General features: G+C 39.9%; 1 protein-coding gene across 5 annotated transcripts in view; it reads right to left on the bottom strand.

Moving 5' to 3' along the window:
* abr (ABR activator of RhoGEF and GTPase) overlaps positions 1-19827 on the bottom strand; it is a 121128-nt gene that overhangs the window by 25165 nt on the left and 76136 nt on the right. For all 5 annotated transcript variants that reach the window (XM_042008134.1, XM_042008135.1, XM_042008139.1 and 2 more), the window contains 7 exons: positions 17978-18146; positions 16428-16547; positions 16118-16193; positions 15902-16006; positions 12551-12625; positions 8190-8287; positions 7965-8096 (listed from right to left, as the gene is read on the bottom strand). In XM_042008134.1, the coding sequence (XP_041864068.1) occupies positions 7965-8096; positions 8190-8287; positions 12551-12625; positions 15902-16006; positions 16118-16193; positions 16428-16547; positions 17978-18146 (775 nt within the window). The remainder of the gene's footprint in view (positions 1-7964; positions 8097-8189; positions 8288-12550; positions 12626-15901; positions 16007-16117; positions 16194-16427; positions 16548-17977; positions 18147-19827) is intronic.

The following is a 19827-nucleotide window of genomic DNA, read 5'->3' on the forward strand; positions in this document are numbered from 1 at the left end:
GTTAAGGCCTTAATGTGTCTTTTTAAATTGCTACAAGGAACTTTGGATTAAAACCATGAGTCAACAGAAAAAAACATATTCTGCCAATTTCTAATGCAGAAGCTGTACTCTTCACTACATCTGCCATTCCTTAAAGAAACCAGACCCCATACAAGCCCCAGAAAGAACCAGTCGTGCTGCATAATGAAGCATGGAACCATAGTGGGCAAATACTTGCTTATTCTTGGACCCCAGTTCTGGCCAACTCGGGAAAGGATCTTAGTTTCTGAATAATTATAGATGAAAAAGAAAAAGAGAGAGAAGAGAAGAGAGCATTTCAACAATGGGGCATTTTAACAAATGATGCAGCTTTTTAACTTTCCAGCCCCATCACTAGCTTCTTCGGAGTAGTGTGGGTGTTTAACAAGAACTCTAAAGTAAATGTCAGCCACAGATGGATATTCACCACATCTTCTCTCTGTAGGAACAGCTCTGACCACTTTACAGCCCAGAACAGGCTCTTCAAGCAGGGACACAGTGCATCGCTGAGGTCCATTTGCTTTAATATTGGCCAGAAAGCTGCCAACAACAACAAGAGGAAAAAGGAGAAAGTAGTTTGGTCTCACTGGGATTTGGGGGGAAGAGACAGCTGCAACTAATCGTTGGAGACTTAGTTCTTCCAGTGATGTTGAATCTGATTTAAAAAAGAAAAAGGCAGTGAGGGTAACTAAATAAACTAAAAATCCTTTTTAAAGTCACCTGACTTTCTCATTTGCACCTAATGGATAGGGTCTTAGAGCTTAGCAGCTATTTAAATAAATAAATAAATAAATAAATAAATAAATAAATAAGATGCAGTCTTTCTTTTCCTCTCATTTTGGAGGCAAACAAACCACATTTCGATGACTTCGCATTGTCTGAATTAAAAAACCTGGCTGCAAATGCATTTATTTACAGTCCAATACTACTTCAGAACAACAATGTATTTCAATAATTTCACATCACTTTAATGATTTAAATAACTACAAAAGAATGTAACTGGATCAAAGGGAGCAGAGCCAAGGTGAACCTTTCATGATCACGGGCAGAGCCTTGCGGTGTGCTGGCAGGCAGAACCAAGCATGAAATAAGCTTTGTCCCTCTCAGTCAGACTGGGACTGTGATAAGAGGAATGATGGGGTTGTCTTCGCCCAGTGTCATCTGTTGTCAATAATTCCTCAGCTTCAGAACAGCCAGGAGGATGTGTGGATGTCAGGTTTATGTGTGAATAAGAGGAATGGAATAGCCACAGTTATGTTTGCCAGATTACAGAGCAAAGCAGGGTGAAAGCTTTATGAAATTATTTCATTAGAACATATTTTGTCACCATTAATTGAGCTGCCTGAATAAAAACAGAACAGAGCAGAGAGAAGGAAAGATGCAGTGCTTACGTTTCAACACTGTTGTATAGTAGAGCAACATTAACCAGTCCTGATGGGCCACAACATGAAAAACCAAAGCTCTTCTAGCTCTGCTAAGAGGCTCTCATCCCTCTTTTGATTTTATATGGATGCAAAATTTACAGCCTCAGTATTCAAGTATCTGAAATGCCCCTTCAGACTGTTACCAATTATTTCTGAACTCTGACTCTTCTATGAGACAAAAGAGAGATTCACGGTGTCCCTCTCTGGAGAGCATTTCATTTCCCAGGCTGTGATGAGCTTCTTTGTTCTCACTTTAACTTCCAGTATTCTATAATTGGCCACCATCTGGGGCTCTCGCTCCTGCTCTCTGTTCCTTCATCTCTCTCTCTCCCTCTTTTGTGTCTCTCCAACTGCTTTCCCCACATGTGTTACATATGCATGTTCATGGTAGGAAATCATACATCTGTTGTCGATCCTTATGAAAGATTATGTAACTTTATAATGAGGACTGATTATTTGGTTGGATCGCCCTCGACGTCTCAGGATTGATAGCAGAGGGGTGTGTTTGCACTTTTTAAGGAGAAAAGAAAAGGAAAACGGGGAGGAGAGAAACAAGACAATGTGAAGGTCGCACAGATGTCCTTTAGCCTTTATGTGGCCTTTTTTGCATTGTGGGTTTTATTTAGTCATTTGGTCTCAGTCATCCAAAAAGCTAAAACCTGTCTCTGCCTTTCTCTTCCTACACGGTTCATAGTTGATTCCTCATCCTTTGCTGAATCAAAGTTTTGTCAAACGCCTCCGACTTGGACAAACACCAGCAGTTAAAGTGGATAAAGCTTGAAATGCATCTTTTTTTAGCCACACAAACAACGTGGCAGACCATAAATTCTGAAACAAATATCTAATGAACTGCCATGATGTTTTGTACCACACTGCATGGATTGCCATGCAGTGTGGTCAAGACATCCTCCCCCCTCCCAAGCATGAATTGTAATGACTTTGGTGATCGCTTAATTATTCATCTCTTGCTACCACCAGGACTGAATGTGAATTGAGCGGTCTTAACCAGAATCTGCAAAAGAGATTTTTAAATCTCGAGTCTCCTTTTTTCAAGTTAAAGAAACGAACATAAATAAAAACAATCAGAAATTCAAGTTTGTCCAACACTTTGTTTTAATTAGACTTGAATGTTATAAAACTACGACAATAAGACTGAAACATCATTCCTCTGGTGTTCAGTGATGCTCGGCCTTCATCAGACTGAAGGATTTTATTGTATATTGCCAGAATAATCCAATTTAGCAGGTCAGGGGCTTTTCTTCTTCTCATTACAAAGAGGAAAAAATGTTTTTCTGCACGTTTGCATGATCTTAGAGCGCATGTAGTTATTTAGGGCATGCATCTCCCAAGTGGCAGAAAGTGAGTGTTTTAAGTGGGAACAAAGGCTGTCTAAGTAAGGGCTGTGACGGAGGAGCGTCTTTGTGGGAAGATGACAAGGAAAAATACAAAAATCCATCAAAAATGGTGCTATCAGCTCCACTGATCGAGGATTGTCTGATGAAGAAGTCACTTTAATTGGGACTCCTCATCAATAAAAAAAAATGCCATATGCTTAAACTGGTGGAGTATGAGGGATGAGACTCATTAAAAAACATAGTAGAAGGAAACTGCAAAGTGCACATAATGACTAAATAAGTGGGTTTAGGAGGGAAAAGAGCAATGAGGACTAAGATGAATTTTATTGCCTTTTTTGAATGAATGTACAACCCCCACCCCAACATACAAACACACACACACACCTAGCCAGACAAAGGAAGCATAAACTAACAAAACAGATAATATAGCAGGCTGAAGCCATCAATGTAATTTATAATGTATTACCCTATCACCCAGTTGTGTGAGTATGCAAGACTGTGGTATGTCTCCAGGGCGGCTGAACACACTCAGCAGAGCCCCATCTGTTAGTGATGTTGACAGCTTTTTGTGTGACTGCGCTGCGAACGGCCGCAGGGGGTGTGCAGGGTGGAAGAATGACAGATAGCAGCCGTTAATGACAGCAGGCAGAAACAAAATAGATGACACCATGAATCAGATGCTAATTTATATCAATACTTACAACCCCAATCCATGGGCAAACACACACACACAGCCTCATTAAAACTACTAAATTCCATGTTGAAAACAAACATGGCATGAAATACCACCACCCTACATGCCCCAGAGAAAAGACATTTTTAACAGAAATGACATGCAGAGAAAAAACACCCTGGGATATGAAAAACAAAAAAGCTTCCATAAGTTTTAATAAATCATGCACAACAATTTGGAAAATATTTATTTGCATGACTATAAAAACAAAATGATCTTTAATATCTGAGATCAGTTTTAACTCTAACCCTTTAGGCATAGTTTATTCATAGAGGAAAAATTTTTAAATACACTAAAGAGACTTAATTTCATAGTTGAAGTAGCCCAAAGTTGGAGTGGAGTTTGATCCAGTACCAGAGACATTAGATCAGAAGTCATGGCCTGCACTCTCTTGTTTCACAGCTAATTCTCCAGATGGCCGATCTGCTACTATTCCCAACAGTTGCACCAATAAACCCTTGACATAGCAAGTAAATGTCAAACTTAGCATCTAATGCTTCATGTAGAGGAAACAGCCTCGGCTCTTAAGTGGGAAGGAGAGTGCACACAGATGAGTGCCTCAAACTTTACAACCCCTCTGCACCCGCAGCAACGAGCTAATACTTGTAGCTCATGTAGCCCAGACAAGCATCACCAGCTGCAGGGAAAGAGGTAAGAGCTGCCAGGAACAAACATCTTCATCACCCCTTTGTGTTTTTGCACCTAGTACCCAACTTCTCTGGCTTCCATTATCCATGTTAAAGCACTATTGGGTTACATTTTATTGATGCCTGGAAATGATGCTGCAATAAGGGGTTGACATGCGCTCAACCCAGAACACACACTAATAAAAAACAACCCAAGCATTGTGTAACAAGGAGTGTGATTGTCCCTTAGTCAGTCGGCGGGGGGGGGGGGGGGGGGGGGGGTCCCTCTGTTGGGGACATAACTCTGCTGGAGATGTTACATTCTTAGGGAAATAAGATTATAAGATTTGAGCTGCAGAAATATAATATGCAAATGATAGCGAAGAGAACATTCAGCTCCTCTACGGACATTCAGCACCATGTGGTGTTGGCTACAATCTCCTGAGTGATGTGGCTCACAACTCCGCCAGCGATGTGCGGATTGCCCTGAAACAGCCACTTCTACTGCTTTAAAGGCTGAATGGGTTTAAAGGTGGGCCAAAAAAAGCTACGATACAAAAAACACCTACAGAGGGATCCTATTTCGTGTTTAAAAAACAATCCTCTGAAGTGCGACAACCGACAGAGACGGACTAAATGACTGCAAGCGCTGTGGGCGTATAAAGTGAACAAATTCATCCCCTGATAAGAGGAGGGGGGAAAAAGCACTAGATGAGCCCAAGAGAGGCTGAGATGGGGCTCGGTTACCAGATGAAAGCATTACTGAATCTGGTGGATATGATGCAGTTCTGTGTGTGAGGCACTGTGGCGGTCAACCTAAACAGTTACATAATCAGCCCTCTGAAGATGAATATTGCATGCTACAGCCGACACATAAAGGTCGTTTGTGGGACCTTGTACTGCCTGTGAGGCGCAGGAGGGATTAGAGACCAGGAAGATGTTTGAACTTTCCCCTCATAAGCAATTCAAGACGTTCTGCTATGTTTTCATAAGAGTGAGCATAGTCTTGGCAAGTGAAGTTTTAGAAAGAGTCACACACAAGGAAAGCTTTTTAAAGTTTCAGTAAAATGTCTCCTCAACCAGAAGCCAATAAATAGTTAGAAAGCACAAATATCAGCGACATCATGCTAAAGATGTCACACACTGGAAGAAAAGCTTTTCTAAATCATCCGCTCCAAGGCATTTATGAATCCATTTTTGTTCCAGTTTGAAGAACAGGGGGAGCGTAACCCTGACTTTGTTGCCATTTAACGAAGGATTAGCAACGCGACCTCAGAGATCAGAGGTTATCTGCTCGGGGGAAATCAGGCGGGTGCAGGGCTGGAAATAAACACTGGCATTCCCCTTATCGACAAGAAAACTCAATTCAAGCTAAATCAAGTGCACGTCTAACTCTTTAAACGTCCCCTGCAGCGTCCTCAAACTGGCCGATGGCACACGTGATGCATCTCCTGTCCCATGAAGCTATGTCAAAAACCTACAGGCGTCCTTGGGAACTATCAGAATGAAATCTCAGGCCCAAATTACAGTATCTTCCGCTTACAGAAGTGACCTCCTCATCAGTAACAAAGTGAAGTAACAGCAGTGGGTGAAAATAAAAAAAAGCAAAACTATAAGACCAATATGCCCATTTACGGTCAGTCAGTATCCCACAAGCTTGTTAAATAAATCAGACTGTCTCCAGAGAGTAAAGCAAAACAGTGAAGTCTCCTTCTAAACTCAGCTTCACCAGGAAAGCAAACAGCTCAGGTCCCAGTGTTAGTCTTGTTAGGTATGTGCTCTGCACAACACTCAGATTCCTTTGCAGGCATATCCATACAGTGTGAAATGTCTGTTTGATGTTATGAAACATAAATCCTTCCATGTATGAACTATTCATTAAGACTGTGTGGTCAAAGAAAACAAGCTCAGGATTTCACCTTGCCTTAGTGATAATAAAATAACTTATAAGCAGACAGAATCTAAATCCTCTTGGTTTATGTGTTTGATGCTGGATTGCATTCAGACTTGTTATAGGTGAAGATATACTGCATAAGAGGGAGATGGTATATCACTTAATGTGGACAGTTTCCACAACCAGAGTCACTGCAGTATGAAAGTTTCTGTAACTTTTTAGCTTTACCACCTGAAACCTGGCAAACTGGAGCCTGTGATATACTATTTTCACCCTGTGAGAGTCTCAGATAACATGCCATTCTCCATTCCCCCAATCACAGTGAGCCAGCAAACATGTGGCCTATTTATTTTTATTTTTATCTTTTTCTCGGCTGTTGTTGGCTGGAAGCGGATGTTCCCAGCAGCAGCAGTATTTCACTTGCAAATTGGCAGCCATTTCATTATTAAGGGTGGGTTTTACCCTCAGAAAAGATACAGCACTAAATCAATGATGATCCCCTTTAACTTAATATATATTAAAAGATGAGATGGGTCCTTTTAAGATTAAGTAATCAATCTGTATGTTGCTGAGTACAAATAAGTTTAAACCATTAAACAAGAAAGGAACCCATTCTCTGTTAGAACTATAGACCTTAAATGCTATCTAAGCAAACTCACTTTTCCACACATTAACACAAAGATGTGATTCCACGTACTGTAAAAACAGACGCGTGCACAAGTTTAATCCTTTGAGAGGTCCTCTGCTCTTTATTCATGAGCAAACCCACTTAACCTAATAACATAAAGAGGTAAAATGAGTCTGATAAATTAGGTTTAATTCTTAAATCTTTAACTGATTAGAACTGGGCAAAGACTAATAGCACCCAGACTGAAGATATCTGAACCGGTGGCAAAAAAGATGCCATACTTGGATGCATGTGTGTAATGAAGTGTGCATGTGTGTTGCAGCCCTGCTCTCATTCCTTTTGCCTTTTACAGGAAATCAAAGGCACTGAAGGTCATAAATCATCACTCTGAATGAGAAAAGTGTGGAAAGAAGTGGTGACAAACAGGAAATGCTAACAAAAACAAGTCGTGGGTGCCATTTTTTTCATTTAAAAACTTAGTTTGAAAGATATATAGCCTTGGTCTGAGGAGAAACAACAAGAACTCGATATTTTTGAGTGAAATCCGTTTCTTTCAAATGCGACATTATGGGGGGGGCAACTCATGTTTGCCCCACTTTTTTTAATATCTGAGACAAAACACTTCCAGGAGAAACTTGGTTCTACTTTTACCTGTGACTACAGACGCGATGCTCTGTGCAGCAGTCACAAACACATCTTTGACATGTCTTAACTGGTTTGTGTATTTTTCTGAGGTCTGAAATGTGCCAGAGGAAGGTTTATAAATAAGCTAACCTCTGGCAAAAACATGTGCCACTTGAGAAATTAATTGATAAGAGCATTTCAAACCCTCACTGTTGACCCAAATAATGCAAAGTTTTATCAATTACAGGAAGAAGATTAAACTCGTACAGCAGCACTTTAACTGAATGGCAGGAAAATGACAGGGGACAAGCTCCACTTGACCAAACTAATTTTTCTATAAAGTTTTGGGAAATGGGAGCTCAGTGGACTGATGTTAACTCTTGATGATGTAAAATGAAGGGCAGAATTTACTAAAAAAAAAAAACACACACACACTCTCTCCTGTGTAGACCACATTTAGTTATCATTTTTTCACCCAAACAAGGGGAAACTAATTTTAAATAAACTCTCAGACAATTAATCCAGGACACCACAACAAAGCCACTTCACTGTGCAGATAATTAAAATTAGTCACATGGAGGAAAATCTCCCCATAAGGGACATAGACGTCTCTTTGTGCGGGGCCTATTTTTGTCATGGGCTGACAGCAGCCGTCCTCTTACCTGGACCTGCCCTTTGCCCATGATCTTGTCCACAATCTCGTTATCGTCCTTGTTGAGCATGCTTTTGTCGTAACACTTCTCGTAGCAAAGGATCCGCAGGTACTGGGAGCCCTCCAACTCGATCTCGAACTCCTACGCAGATGTAGAGAAAGAGAATTATCTGGTTGCCTTGGCAAAGAAACTAAAAAAATGTCCCCTGAAAAAGATGACGTGTTAGTGACTGACTTCGTTCCACTGAGGCTCTGTAGTGTCTCTGAAGACTCGGGTCTTAGCTTTGCTGACAAAGTAACCGAATGAATCCACTTCAAGGGTGCAGTATAAATCTAAAAAGAAAACAGAAGAGACAAGTCCATCACAAAAAGTCCAACATTTAGATTTCTTGTGACATACTTCCATGTAATTAGGGCTGAGCTCTAAAGAATATATTATACAACACAATAAAGTCTGAATATAAAACCCCTGCTGATCCAATTCTTAATTACTAAATTGATTTTAGAGCCATTAAAACAAGTCTTTTAATTAAATCACAGCACAACAACAGGCTAAAAATACTTGCTCATGAGTCTCTTGGCACAAAAGCCATATTTTAGTAGTGTATAATATTGTTATCCAGTTCCCAAAAACAGTTATTCACATTATTAAATAATCTTTCAATTTTCATTATCATACAAGTAATTGTGTGGTTTTTAAAAAGTGCATAAGTAGCATGAAATGTTATTTTCACAGTCCAACGTGACACATTTAATGGTCTTACTGCCTCCAAACTAAGAGTGAATAAAATGAAAAGATTTAAAGTTTTGACTAAATATAGCCAAAAAGATAAACAAAGAAAATCACATTTAAGAAGCTGTAAATTTGTTCTGCTGAATGTTGCATCTCATTGCAGCCTTCTTCAAATGAATAGCACCATCGGAGTCATCATCCTACAGAAATATGAATCTCAGACTGTGTGTCACAACTGGTCCCACTTTACAGCATAAATGTTTATAACAGATCATTGACGATAAATGAGTGAGTCACTGGGAGGCAAATGTGCAACAAATGTGCATTTAAAAGCTGAAAAATAAGTAAATAACTCCACCAGAGCGAAACAGCTCTCCAGTTGGTCAATATGTTATAGTTTGTCAGCTGACAGACATCAGTCTCCCGCCTGTGTATACAATCAACCCCAGAACTCCTCAACATCCTCATTCCACCGCTGCCGCTCCGCTGGGATCAGCTCCCGCTTGACGCCTACACGGAGCAATTAAGTCTGTTAATGTGCTTCTTTAAACATCTGCCGAAGCTGCTCGGGCAGACCACGCCACCAGCTGTCTGTAAAATGTCTAGTACATCCTGTAGCCAGCCTGGACCTGGTCCCATGGGGTTACCTCCGTCTGACAGCATGAAGGATGGGTTTGTGGTTTGACCACGCACTGGAATCGTCTCCATGATTGGTGTGAGGGAAGACAGAGAGAGGGTGGGGGTTAAGGGGCCTGTTTGAATCCTACATTCATATCGTTACACAAAGATTGACAGAATATTGAGACTGAGCATGGAGAGACAGCAGCCATGCGTAGATGAGCTGTGACCGACCTGAGCTAACATTCACACTTGTAACACACAGCACTGTACAGTACTGGAACCTCCTTCCATCTGGATCCATTCCTTCTTTGTTTGTTTTCTCAGCATCCTGAAGGGTTCTGGCATAATTACTCCCAATGAGGAAGAGATTAGTGGCGATGGTATGAGGGAAGTTCAGCGAAGGGGAATTCAGAGTGACCATCTGGGGGATGTTTCTAAAATGAAACAGTTATTGTATGTTTCCGCCACATACGGAAGCATAACAGCTCATGGCAATTAGCTCTGACTTGACATACTCTATTAAAAAGAAAAAAATGGTTTCATTTAGTGAGGAGATGTGATGAAATTTTGGAGTAAAAGTAATATGGCTAATATAGTCTCAAGAAAAAAGTTTAATTTAGTTAGACACTTTTTATGACTACAAGAGCAGTTGTTGGTCATCTTCAATTTAGCAAAAGTACGGAAGAGTGATTGTTTAAGACATTTGGTGTTATTAAATACAGTTACGTGTGGATATGAGGAGTGTTCATAGTCACTAGGAGCTTCCAGTATTCTCTAAGAACTGATTTCCTCTCCATCTGAAACAGATTTATGTGCCCAGACCCAAAAGAGCATATTTAGAGATGCTTTTTTTGTGTGAGCACCCTTATCCAGGACAGCTTTGAAAACTAGGACAGAATTCCATGAGTTTTCATTTTCCTAGCAGGTCACCATGAGTATTAGGCTATGAGGGGGATAAATTGGTCAGTATGGGGTCTCTGACCCTTAAACGCAAGGGTTAATGGATACCATCCGTTTCCACCTCAATTAGCTGAGGACTACAGCCGTTATGGTGTGTGTGTGTTCTTATGGAGAAGGCTAATTTTTGCCCACGGCTGCCGAGTGCCGGGTCAAACTGAGGGTTCACAAAATTAGGAGGCAAGTGATAATCAGTTAAACTAATCAGCCTCTCTACAGTTGCATTTTACAGCCACTAGAAGGGCAGTTTACAAAGTTTTGCTTCGAGGCTTCAGGAGAAAATATTCGTCTTCGAGCAACAACAATAAGCAGAGAACAGGCGGATTCTAAGTACATTAAATCCACAGGGAGAAAACTAATAAAAGTTTAGCATGCAATAAATGAGAAAACAGGCAGTCATGGCTGGATTGGATCAGAAATCACAACAGTCCTAAGAAACTCTCACAGCTTTGGGGAACAATAAAAAGTGACAGAACTGCTGCTTCGGAGCTCAGAAAGTTCTTATCTAGCTTTCTTTTGCCCTTTAGCAGCTGCTTTTGTCTCCCTGGAGGAAGCTGAAGTAGCTAGTGTACCTTTCTCACATTATTCTTACAGAATATACAGTAATATGGGATGATCTGATGCTGTCATAGTCACACTATGCAGCTTCACTGAAACTTAGACATACTTAAATATAGACTAGGAATAAAAATAACGTGACAGGATACATCATCTTTTACTAGGTCATGATTTTTCAGACTTTTTTCATGAACAGTTTTTGGGAGATGGTAAACTCAGTTTTCCCCGCTGTGACCTAGTTAGACTAACTTTGCCCTGGGCTGAATTCAAAGCCCCCTTCCCACTGCGGAGAGACTGTTGTGACACAAATAATAGCTCAAATAAGATCTAATATTGCATCCTTATTCCACTTTTCAGTTTAAAAGGAAACAAAAAAACAAGGCTAATGTTAAGGACTCAAAAACACTGAATAAAACCTAACAATTATTTTATTTGATAATCTCCTTATACATCAAGAGAGAGCAGGCATGCACTCTCATGCAAACATGCAGCCCTGTGTTTTAAAATCTTCTGCTAAAAGACCACTTTCAATGCGGAACGCCTCAAACAGAAAATGCTACTGAAACAAACCACACAGGGTGAATTACACAGCAACATCCAACCATCGAGCTACATCTGAAGAACCTTGTAATTTCTAGTAATTTGTGATATTGGAAAGACATCTACAGGCAGAACTCATTACACACGACATCTCCTATTATTATAAGAGACAATGTGACATTATAGTGTTACCAGGACCAGCTTTATAACCCCACAGAGATGCAAAAAACAAATACTTCAAGCTTTTGTGAATTTCTGAAACAAGTGAAACAATCACATTAGTTAGAAGTCAGGTATTCTAACACAAAGGCTCACACAGAGGAGAAGATATGAATACCGGTGTGACCTTAAACTACACCAACACATAATCTGCCCACACCAACTCCAAGCCTTTCATGCCCCACCCAGACTCGGTACGCTCCACCAGACACACTAATGTCAAACCGTATCAGCGAACCCACCCGATTTCCCTTCACATGCACGCACAAACACACACTTCTTCGTTTTTAAACCTGTCAGCTCTCCGCGCTCCGTTGAGGATCAAACAGGCTTTCAGAGGAGAGAGCTTTCCAATCCATTAACTGGGAAATTCTAGGGGGCCAGCTTTCACATTCAGAACTGAAGGCTGTCATGGTAACTGAAGAAATCTGCTTCTTCAGTCCTCGATATTTGATATTTAAGCATGGACTTGTGCAACAAAGGGCACAGAATGTACCAGAGCACCAGCTGTCCATTGCGGTCTAAAACAACCTCTGTGGTTTTCTGCCAACATTACACACTGCTGATAATGAACATTCACACAGAGCTCTGTCTGCACAAAAAATATACAAAGGAACATTTGTGTAAGGTAGATAATTTCAGAGTGTGAACAAAACATCCCAGTTCAACAGTGAAAGCTGTGCATGATTTTAAGTATTTTTTTATGTGCCTGAAGTGTTTTTGTGGCAGTTGTGATATAAATGAAAACATCAAAGGAATCCTACTTTGGCTTCTGAGATGCTCTCGTGTTCCTCTCCTACCCTCCCCATCCACCCATCTGTTTTAGCCATGGACTGATTGAAACTACATGTGCAAGCTGCAGTGATCGACTGGATCATGTGTTTTGTTGGTGGAGGTATATGCACAGAAGTTAAACTGGACTAAGTGGAGAAAAAAAAAACCCAAAAAGCTCTTTCTGGCTGACTTACTAGCTGACTCCTTGAATCCTTTGGCAGAGTGGACGATCACATGCAGAAAGCCGTACAGGCCAGGAGTCTCCTCATCTGGAAAACAAGCACACATAGCAGTTAGTAAAAATACAGTGACGTAACACACTGTATCTAAAAGTCAGAAAGCACAGAAATCAGTGCCGTGCAAAGCAGTCATAGCCCATTACGACATGCATGACCCTCTTCCATCCAGTCTGCATCTATGTTTCATCATCGTACAGATAAGAGAATGATTCATGGGGGAAAAGCAAGGACATGATCCAACTGAGGCGCCCTGTTTTACTTGCAGATTTAAACTGAGTCACACTGGAGCTGCAGCTCTAATGTACCCAATATTTCCACTTTATAATGCCAGTTCAAAAATAAACAGATAAAATTACAAATGGCACATTTAAGCACACAAAGGTGCAGAACGATTCTTCTCCAAACTTTGAGCAGAGAAGACAAGCACATCTAAATCGCACAGATGAAGACCTTTTTAATGAGCAGGTGGTGTTTATGAAGCTGGAATGAGCAGGTTTAGGCAAACCTTTCACATTTAAAATTTCAAATTGGAAACTTGTAAAATCAGGACAATTTCTGAATCTTTTCAACCTGTAACTAGCACCATGTAATTTTCTGACCGTAAAAAATACTTGTATTGATAGCAAAGCGACATTTGTTATTTACATTCCTGGAGCCATTGTTGCTCAGCAGCGTCATAAGACTGAGAAACCGCACTTTTTTGTGGGACACTGTCCTGTTTTACAGCAGAAGTTTGCTTTACGGCACGGTGCCACACGCCAGCAACTGGATATCAAAACAGTGGGCATTTTAAATGCACTGTAGCTGATTGATCAATGAAATGCAAGGGGACATTGTTGGAGGAAGAGAGGAAAAGAAGGACAGAATAGGGCAGAGAAAGAGACAAGACAAAAGTCATTAAACTGGGTTTTTTGGCTGGAAAGAGCTCAGAGAAGAGGCAAGATACAAGACAGATGCCAAATTAGCCGTTGTTCAGGCAAGCCTGAGAAAATCTGCCAAAGCTCAGTAGTTCTGCTTTAAACATGAAAATACACAAACACACACACACAGACTTGGAGTTCCTCAGTGAGAACAGTGTGAGATTTTTCTTCTTCAAACTTCCTTACGCATCAGATCAGACTGAACCTAAAGAGATTGTATATGAGAAAGGCTGAGGAAACTATTTTAATCTATCTGAGGATCAGGCAGAAACCGAACAGTTACAACAACCTTTTATCAGACAGGTATCAGACCACACATCATCAGCAGGACCAGTCTTCTATAACAGATGAGCTGGCTGCTGGGTGGAGGTTCACTGGTAGACAGCACTCCTCTTTACATCCCACCAACAGACATGTGAAGAGGACACATTCTTACTCAGGCTGTTTCCTGGTAAATAAACCATGATGGAAAGTGCTGCTGAGCTCCAGTGTAGATGGTTGAGAGGAGAGCAGTCAGGCCTCAGGGTTAAATGAGTATGTGTGTTTTAAATATGCAACTAGGGAGTTTCAAGGCAGACAGTTCATAGGTTCAGCTTCAAGGTGGCCTGTGTGCTGCTTTTAGCGTGAAAAGAAGACTTTTATGTCTCCACTGTAATCGGACTTGGCCAATGAACTGTTTAAAGCAAACATATGTTAACTTGTTTTAATTCAATCAATACAATCAAGTTAAAGGGTGGGTATCTAAAGAGATTCGCCTTCTCACGTATCGTCTTAGTTATGAGAAGCATTCCTCCACCAGCTGGTATGCATTTAAACCCCGCGGTGCTCCTTGCATCATATGTCACTGAGGTTTGTCTGTGTGTTTATGTTTGCTTTGTAATAATCAGTGGGTCAACGGCAAGACAAGACGAAGATCTGGAGCTCTCCCTGAAAACACTGGAGTAGCACATCTATGGAGAAAAGTACAACATCCATACACTGATGTGGAGACAAGCTGATAGATGGCGGCTTTAAACAGCAGATCATTTAAAGACTACACCTTGGGATGCATCTAATCTTATTTATTCAGTAAAGATGACATTACTCCACTCTATTATTACATAGACAATGTTCAAAATATTTTACATTATAAAGGGGTGAAAGTATACTTAAAAAATGTCCCAAAACAAATTGAGATATGTCATTCTCCTTAGGAAAACATTTTAGATTCTACATAATAGATGCATGAAGCTGCCATCAGCAATGATATGTAGTCATTTGTTTTGAAGCATGCCTCAGGTTCTATATTTTTGCTCTCATATTTTCTTTTCTTTGGTTTTCTATAGGTTTCTATATAATCTGACTTCTTTTTGCCCTACAGGATTTCCCTCTACTAGAAAGAATACAGGTTTAAGGGATTTCTACAGGGGCTTAACGTTTTAGATCTAAAGGCTACAGCTGCAATGAAAAGGTTTTAAAGACAAAAATGCTGCTAAAACACAATTAGACTGACTCTCTTCTGTAAGCATTTGTAATATTCCCTGTCTGCAAAATGCATTTCACAAGTGTGTGACCAAATGTAGTAATTTCTTTGTGTACGGTCATGTAAGAAACACAGGGTAGGGCAATCTAATCTGAAGAATAAGCATGTATTCAAAATGTATATTGTACAACATTATTAGCTGAAGCATCATAGCAAAATTTAGGTGAATAAAGGATCCTTAAAAAAAACAGTCAAAATACTAGTTTTTACTGTTTGATGACGACTGAGACCATCATAGCAAAAAATACCCCACTACTCCAGTTTTTTTTGTAGCTCCTCAAAACTAACTAGATTTCAAAATGAAATCCAAAAGAAAAAAACACCATGATTACTTCTTTATGTCAAACAGCTCAAACAGAAATTCCTTTATATTAGAAGCAATCAGTTCTTTGTCTGAAATCACCCCAAAAAGATGTAGTAAATGTAGTTAAGCCTTTCAGTTCGTACATGCGTATTGTGTGTGCATGTGAGACTCTCTTGGTATTTGAGGAGATCAGAGTAGGTTGGCCAGATGGCTTTAATGTCACCCCCCAGCCTCGGAGAGCGGTTGCAACGTGGAGATCTGGAGCAAAAACAAACATATAGAAGCTCACCACCGTCACACTGCGTGGCATTGACCGCTACGAGCTAGATGAGAAACATATTGTAACCCAGATTCATCTCCTACAAGAGCCCTCGCTTTCATTATGTGGCTTTTTTGTGTTTAGAGTGAAATGGGCACTTTTTTTGTAAATTTAAATTCAAAGCAGAGGAGAGAGGAAAGAGCAATGAGAGACGGAGTGAGACTGTAGACAAAAGAAAGATAAAAATATCTAGTGTCCCAACGCTGGAATAAAAGAGATTCTTTGTGTAAGTTTTTCTTACCATCTTTGTTACTGGTGACAGGAATGTTGTGGACAGTTCGGAGTTTGAAACAAGAGCTGGTCAGGACCTGAAGCTCTACAGAACTTAATACACAGGCCTGCAGATCTGAGAAAAAAAAGAACCAGCTTCAATCAACCTTTTATTGTACTTTTGTGCAGGTTCTGAATAACTTTAAAATGTATCACACAAAACAGTAAAACTAAAAGGCAGCATTACCTTTCTTCTGGAGCTTCTGGATGCTTTCCTTCCACTCTGACCTTTCATAGTCAGAAGACAAGAGAAACAGAAAGCTCTGCATATACAGAGAAAAGCAGCATTAAAATACACATAAAAGAAATGGTCTCTTCATTAAAAAGCACACTCTCATGGTGTAAACTGATTTCACACTGTCAAAACAGTCTTATTCTTCTGTAAATCAGATCTGTTGGAGGAGTCTTTGACAGGGTCATGTCGCCCTCTGGTGGTGGAAGTTTAGCATTGCAGTGACATGAATGCTGCTATAAACCAGATGGCAAGCGGAGAGTACCTTTCCATGTTTGTTGTGTATGCGGAAGGGGATAGTAGGGGAATGCAGGAGCAACCAGGACTCCTGCTCATTCATCTTCTTCCTCAGACGCTCCACACGACTCTGACCCTTTGGTGCTTTCTGAAAAAAAGCACAAAAAAGCAAATGAACTTAAGAGAAATTCAAGCAGCACGAAAACAAGAAGTTTCTGTTTGAGGAAGCTGTGTTAGCCGTTTTATGTCTGACTCAACTTAAACAAGATCATTACGAGCAGACGTATACACACTGTGTCACGTTGATTGCTTCTGCTCCAAAACATGAGGGAATTTTTTTATGTTCTTGTTTCATGTCAGTGAAAATCAAATTACTAAATGATTTGTTTTATTTATACTCATTTTAATGAGCAGACAATAAATAGATAGATGGAACAGTAATGATTAGGTGTTTTAATAATATTTTAATGGTTGCTTCTACGACCTTACCAACAGAGGATTATATTCTGTCCAAATAAACACAAAATGTGTTTGCAATTAAAAGTTTGTACATCCAGATAAATAATTCAACAGACACAAGATCATACAACATGATGTGAAACTCAGTAAAACCATGTTACTATGAAAACGCAATGTTGACTAATTGCAACCTTTCCTATTTTTAAGACAGACTGTGGATTCATCTCGAAAATGAGCTGTGCTGTGGGAGTAATTCGGGGGTCTGGTCTTCTTGTCAGCACAGAAGGAAAACAAATAAATACTCCCAGGCTCCACCAGGAAGCCGTGAGTCAGAGCCAGCCAGGCTACAATCAGCTGAATCTCTCTGCACAGGTCTCCTGTGGCTGGAAATACCAACCGTGGCCACTCACTGTGCTCCTGGTGGGTGAGTATGATGCTCTCAGAGGGGAATAACAGGAACTCTGTGTTACTGGGGCTGCATTACTGATCAAATGTGTCACTGATGAAAGTTTATTGCATTTAACATTTCATCTGACATGAACTGAACAATGGAGATTCTAGTTTTGGGTTTAATTTATTGATTGTCTTTACTGTACATTATTCATATCGGCACTTCTTTTTTCAATGAATTCACATTAAAAGGTAAGGTAGGTAGGTAGGTATATAACATGGCACATAAAGATGACCTCATCTCTAACGGTGATAAGGGTGGGGTTGAAAGGAAGGCACCGTGGTTCCAGTTAGGACCACTTCACAATGAACGCCTAAATAACTAAACAAATTACCGGCTTACACTGTTTCTCTGCAAACACAAAGCTTCCCTTCTGATTAATATGAATGTGTTTGTGTTTCCTAAAACAATAAGGAGCCAGCTGATGATTGATTATAAGGAACACTGGAAAGTCCCACTCAGATAAGAAGTAAAGGGGCCAATTCAGCATCAAGACTGGTAGATTTTCCCTTCCCAGATTTTGAAATTGGCTCAGCACTTTTTTTTTTTTTTTTGGATTATACAAGATTAAAGTGGTTTCAGTATGGCCTGAGAGGAAGTCATTAAACCCTTTAAAGCTTTAGGACTACACTGGATTTGGATCCACATGCCAGGACAGAAAAAATTACCTTCTCTTTCTGTATCTCATTCTTTAAGGCTGAGATTTTGATCTTCATCTCCTCAATCTCATGCTCGGGCAAAACTTGGATACTCGGGCAGGAGTCTGTGTCGTCCAGGGTTTGAAAAGTGAGATCAGCCAGAGGGATGTACCACTTGCACTCATACTGCTGATGGCGGCTGCAGGCAGACAAAAAGGATCAGGGGGATGAGAAAGAAGAAAATTAAATATTAGTGTCAGTTTAAAAGTCACACAGGGAATCCTGTTTTTTACCTCACTACAAAAACTGCTGTATAAGACTAAAATACAACATGGAGTCAGTCTTTTACACTAAAAGGCCTAATAAAGGCATAACCACACTTTAATTATAGTTCTATTCAAGTGCAAGTCTTGAAATCTGGGCCAGTTTCACTCGAACTGTCTTCAGCCTGTTCATGTTGTCACAAGGTTCTCTGATGAAAATAAAGTCTACAGAGAGCTACTTCAACCAGTACAGACGTGAATAATGTGCTTTTCCACAAACTGGACTTAAATAATCATTTTTGAGTGAAGCACAATCAACTCTTTAATCATTTGGAAGGTCATATGTGACAGCCTCCAGTGGTAGAACATGTAAATAATAATAATAAACCTCTCATTATAATCCTTCAGCCTGCATCATGAATACTTTTAATATGTTTAGTATTTCATTTTAAATTCAAGTTTCAAAGATGAGAAATAGTTTCTAAAAATTTTGACTGCTCCCATAAAAACAGCAACCACAGCACATCCCAGTAAACAGTAATTTAAGTATTTATTCCACATATTTAGTTCCACATATGCACATCAGCTGTGTACTGTTATAACAAACAATTTAGCTTTCCATGTGTCTAGTTTAGCTTTGTGATAATATTTAATGCTTACTCAGTGACATTATCAGCACAAGAGCCATCAATGCGAACATAAAGTTTATATGTGCGCACGTTTACGGACTTTTAAATTGTATTGTACTCAGGAAATGTGACACTGCCCTGCAAATTAATTCTGAAAAACAAACAAGTCTCAACTTCCTGTCCGGTTCTAATTCGGCTCGCTGGAATGGCGGCAAAGAGGTGATGGAGCAGAGTAATTGTCACATGCTCCATGAGAAGTGAAGAGAGAAGTGGAGGGTCAGAACAGGAGAGAGCAGCAGGGAAGCTGTGGCCGACTTTCTGTACAGCAGAGCGGAGCTCTTCTGAATCAGACAAACTTTATTAATCCCAGACTGGGAAATTTCAGTGTTACAGCAGCATTATAAAAATGACAAAGAGAGAAAAAAAAATTTAATTTAACTGTAAGATGCAAAAATACTAAATATATGATAGACTTAACAGATATCCAGGTCAAAAATAAAAAAAGATAAGAGATGCAAAAGGAAAACAAATTATAAAAAGTAGCTGGTGCTTGAAGAAAAGAAGAAAAAAAAACCCAGAAAAAAACAAAGCGAATTCTCTCAGCCTGACAAACTGTACCGTTTGATGATGATACATTACATGTTTGCCTTAAATAAATAACGTATTTATAAACGTTTGTGTTTATTTTTTAGGTGATATTTATTTTTCCTGGAGGAAACCCTGATGTAATTTCTATTTTTGTATATTTAAAATAGTAGGAGTAGAATCTATTTAAGTAAAATGGCGTGCAGCAACTATCAGTGGAGGTGTTGTAAATATGATTCATTGCAAAATGACAGAATAGAGATACTTATAGGATTCAGCAGGGATTAAAGATCCTCAGCGGCTCAAGGTGATCGCATTGCTCTGCTCTGTGTGTGACTGTTGTCTGTAGGCGGCACACTGAGATAACAGTCCAGACCATAATGGTTGATTTACAGGTCTGGTA

This window comes from Melanotaenia boesemani, chromosome 15 (assembly GCF_017639745.1).
Source record: "Melanotaenia boesemani isolate fMelBoe1 chromosome 15, fMelBoe1.pri, whole genome shotgun sequence".
Lineage (NCBI taxonomy): Eukaryota > Metazoa > Chordata > Actinopteri > Atheriniformes > Melanotaeniidae > Melanotaenia > Melanotaenia boesemani.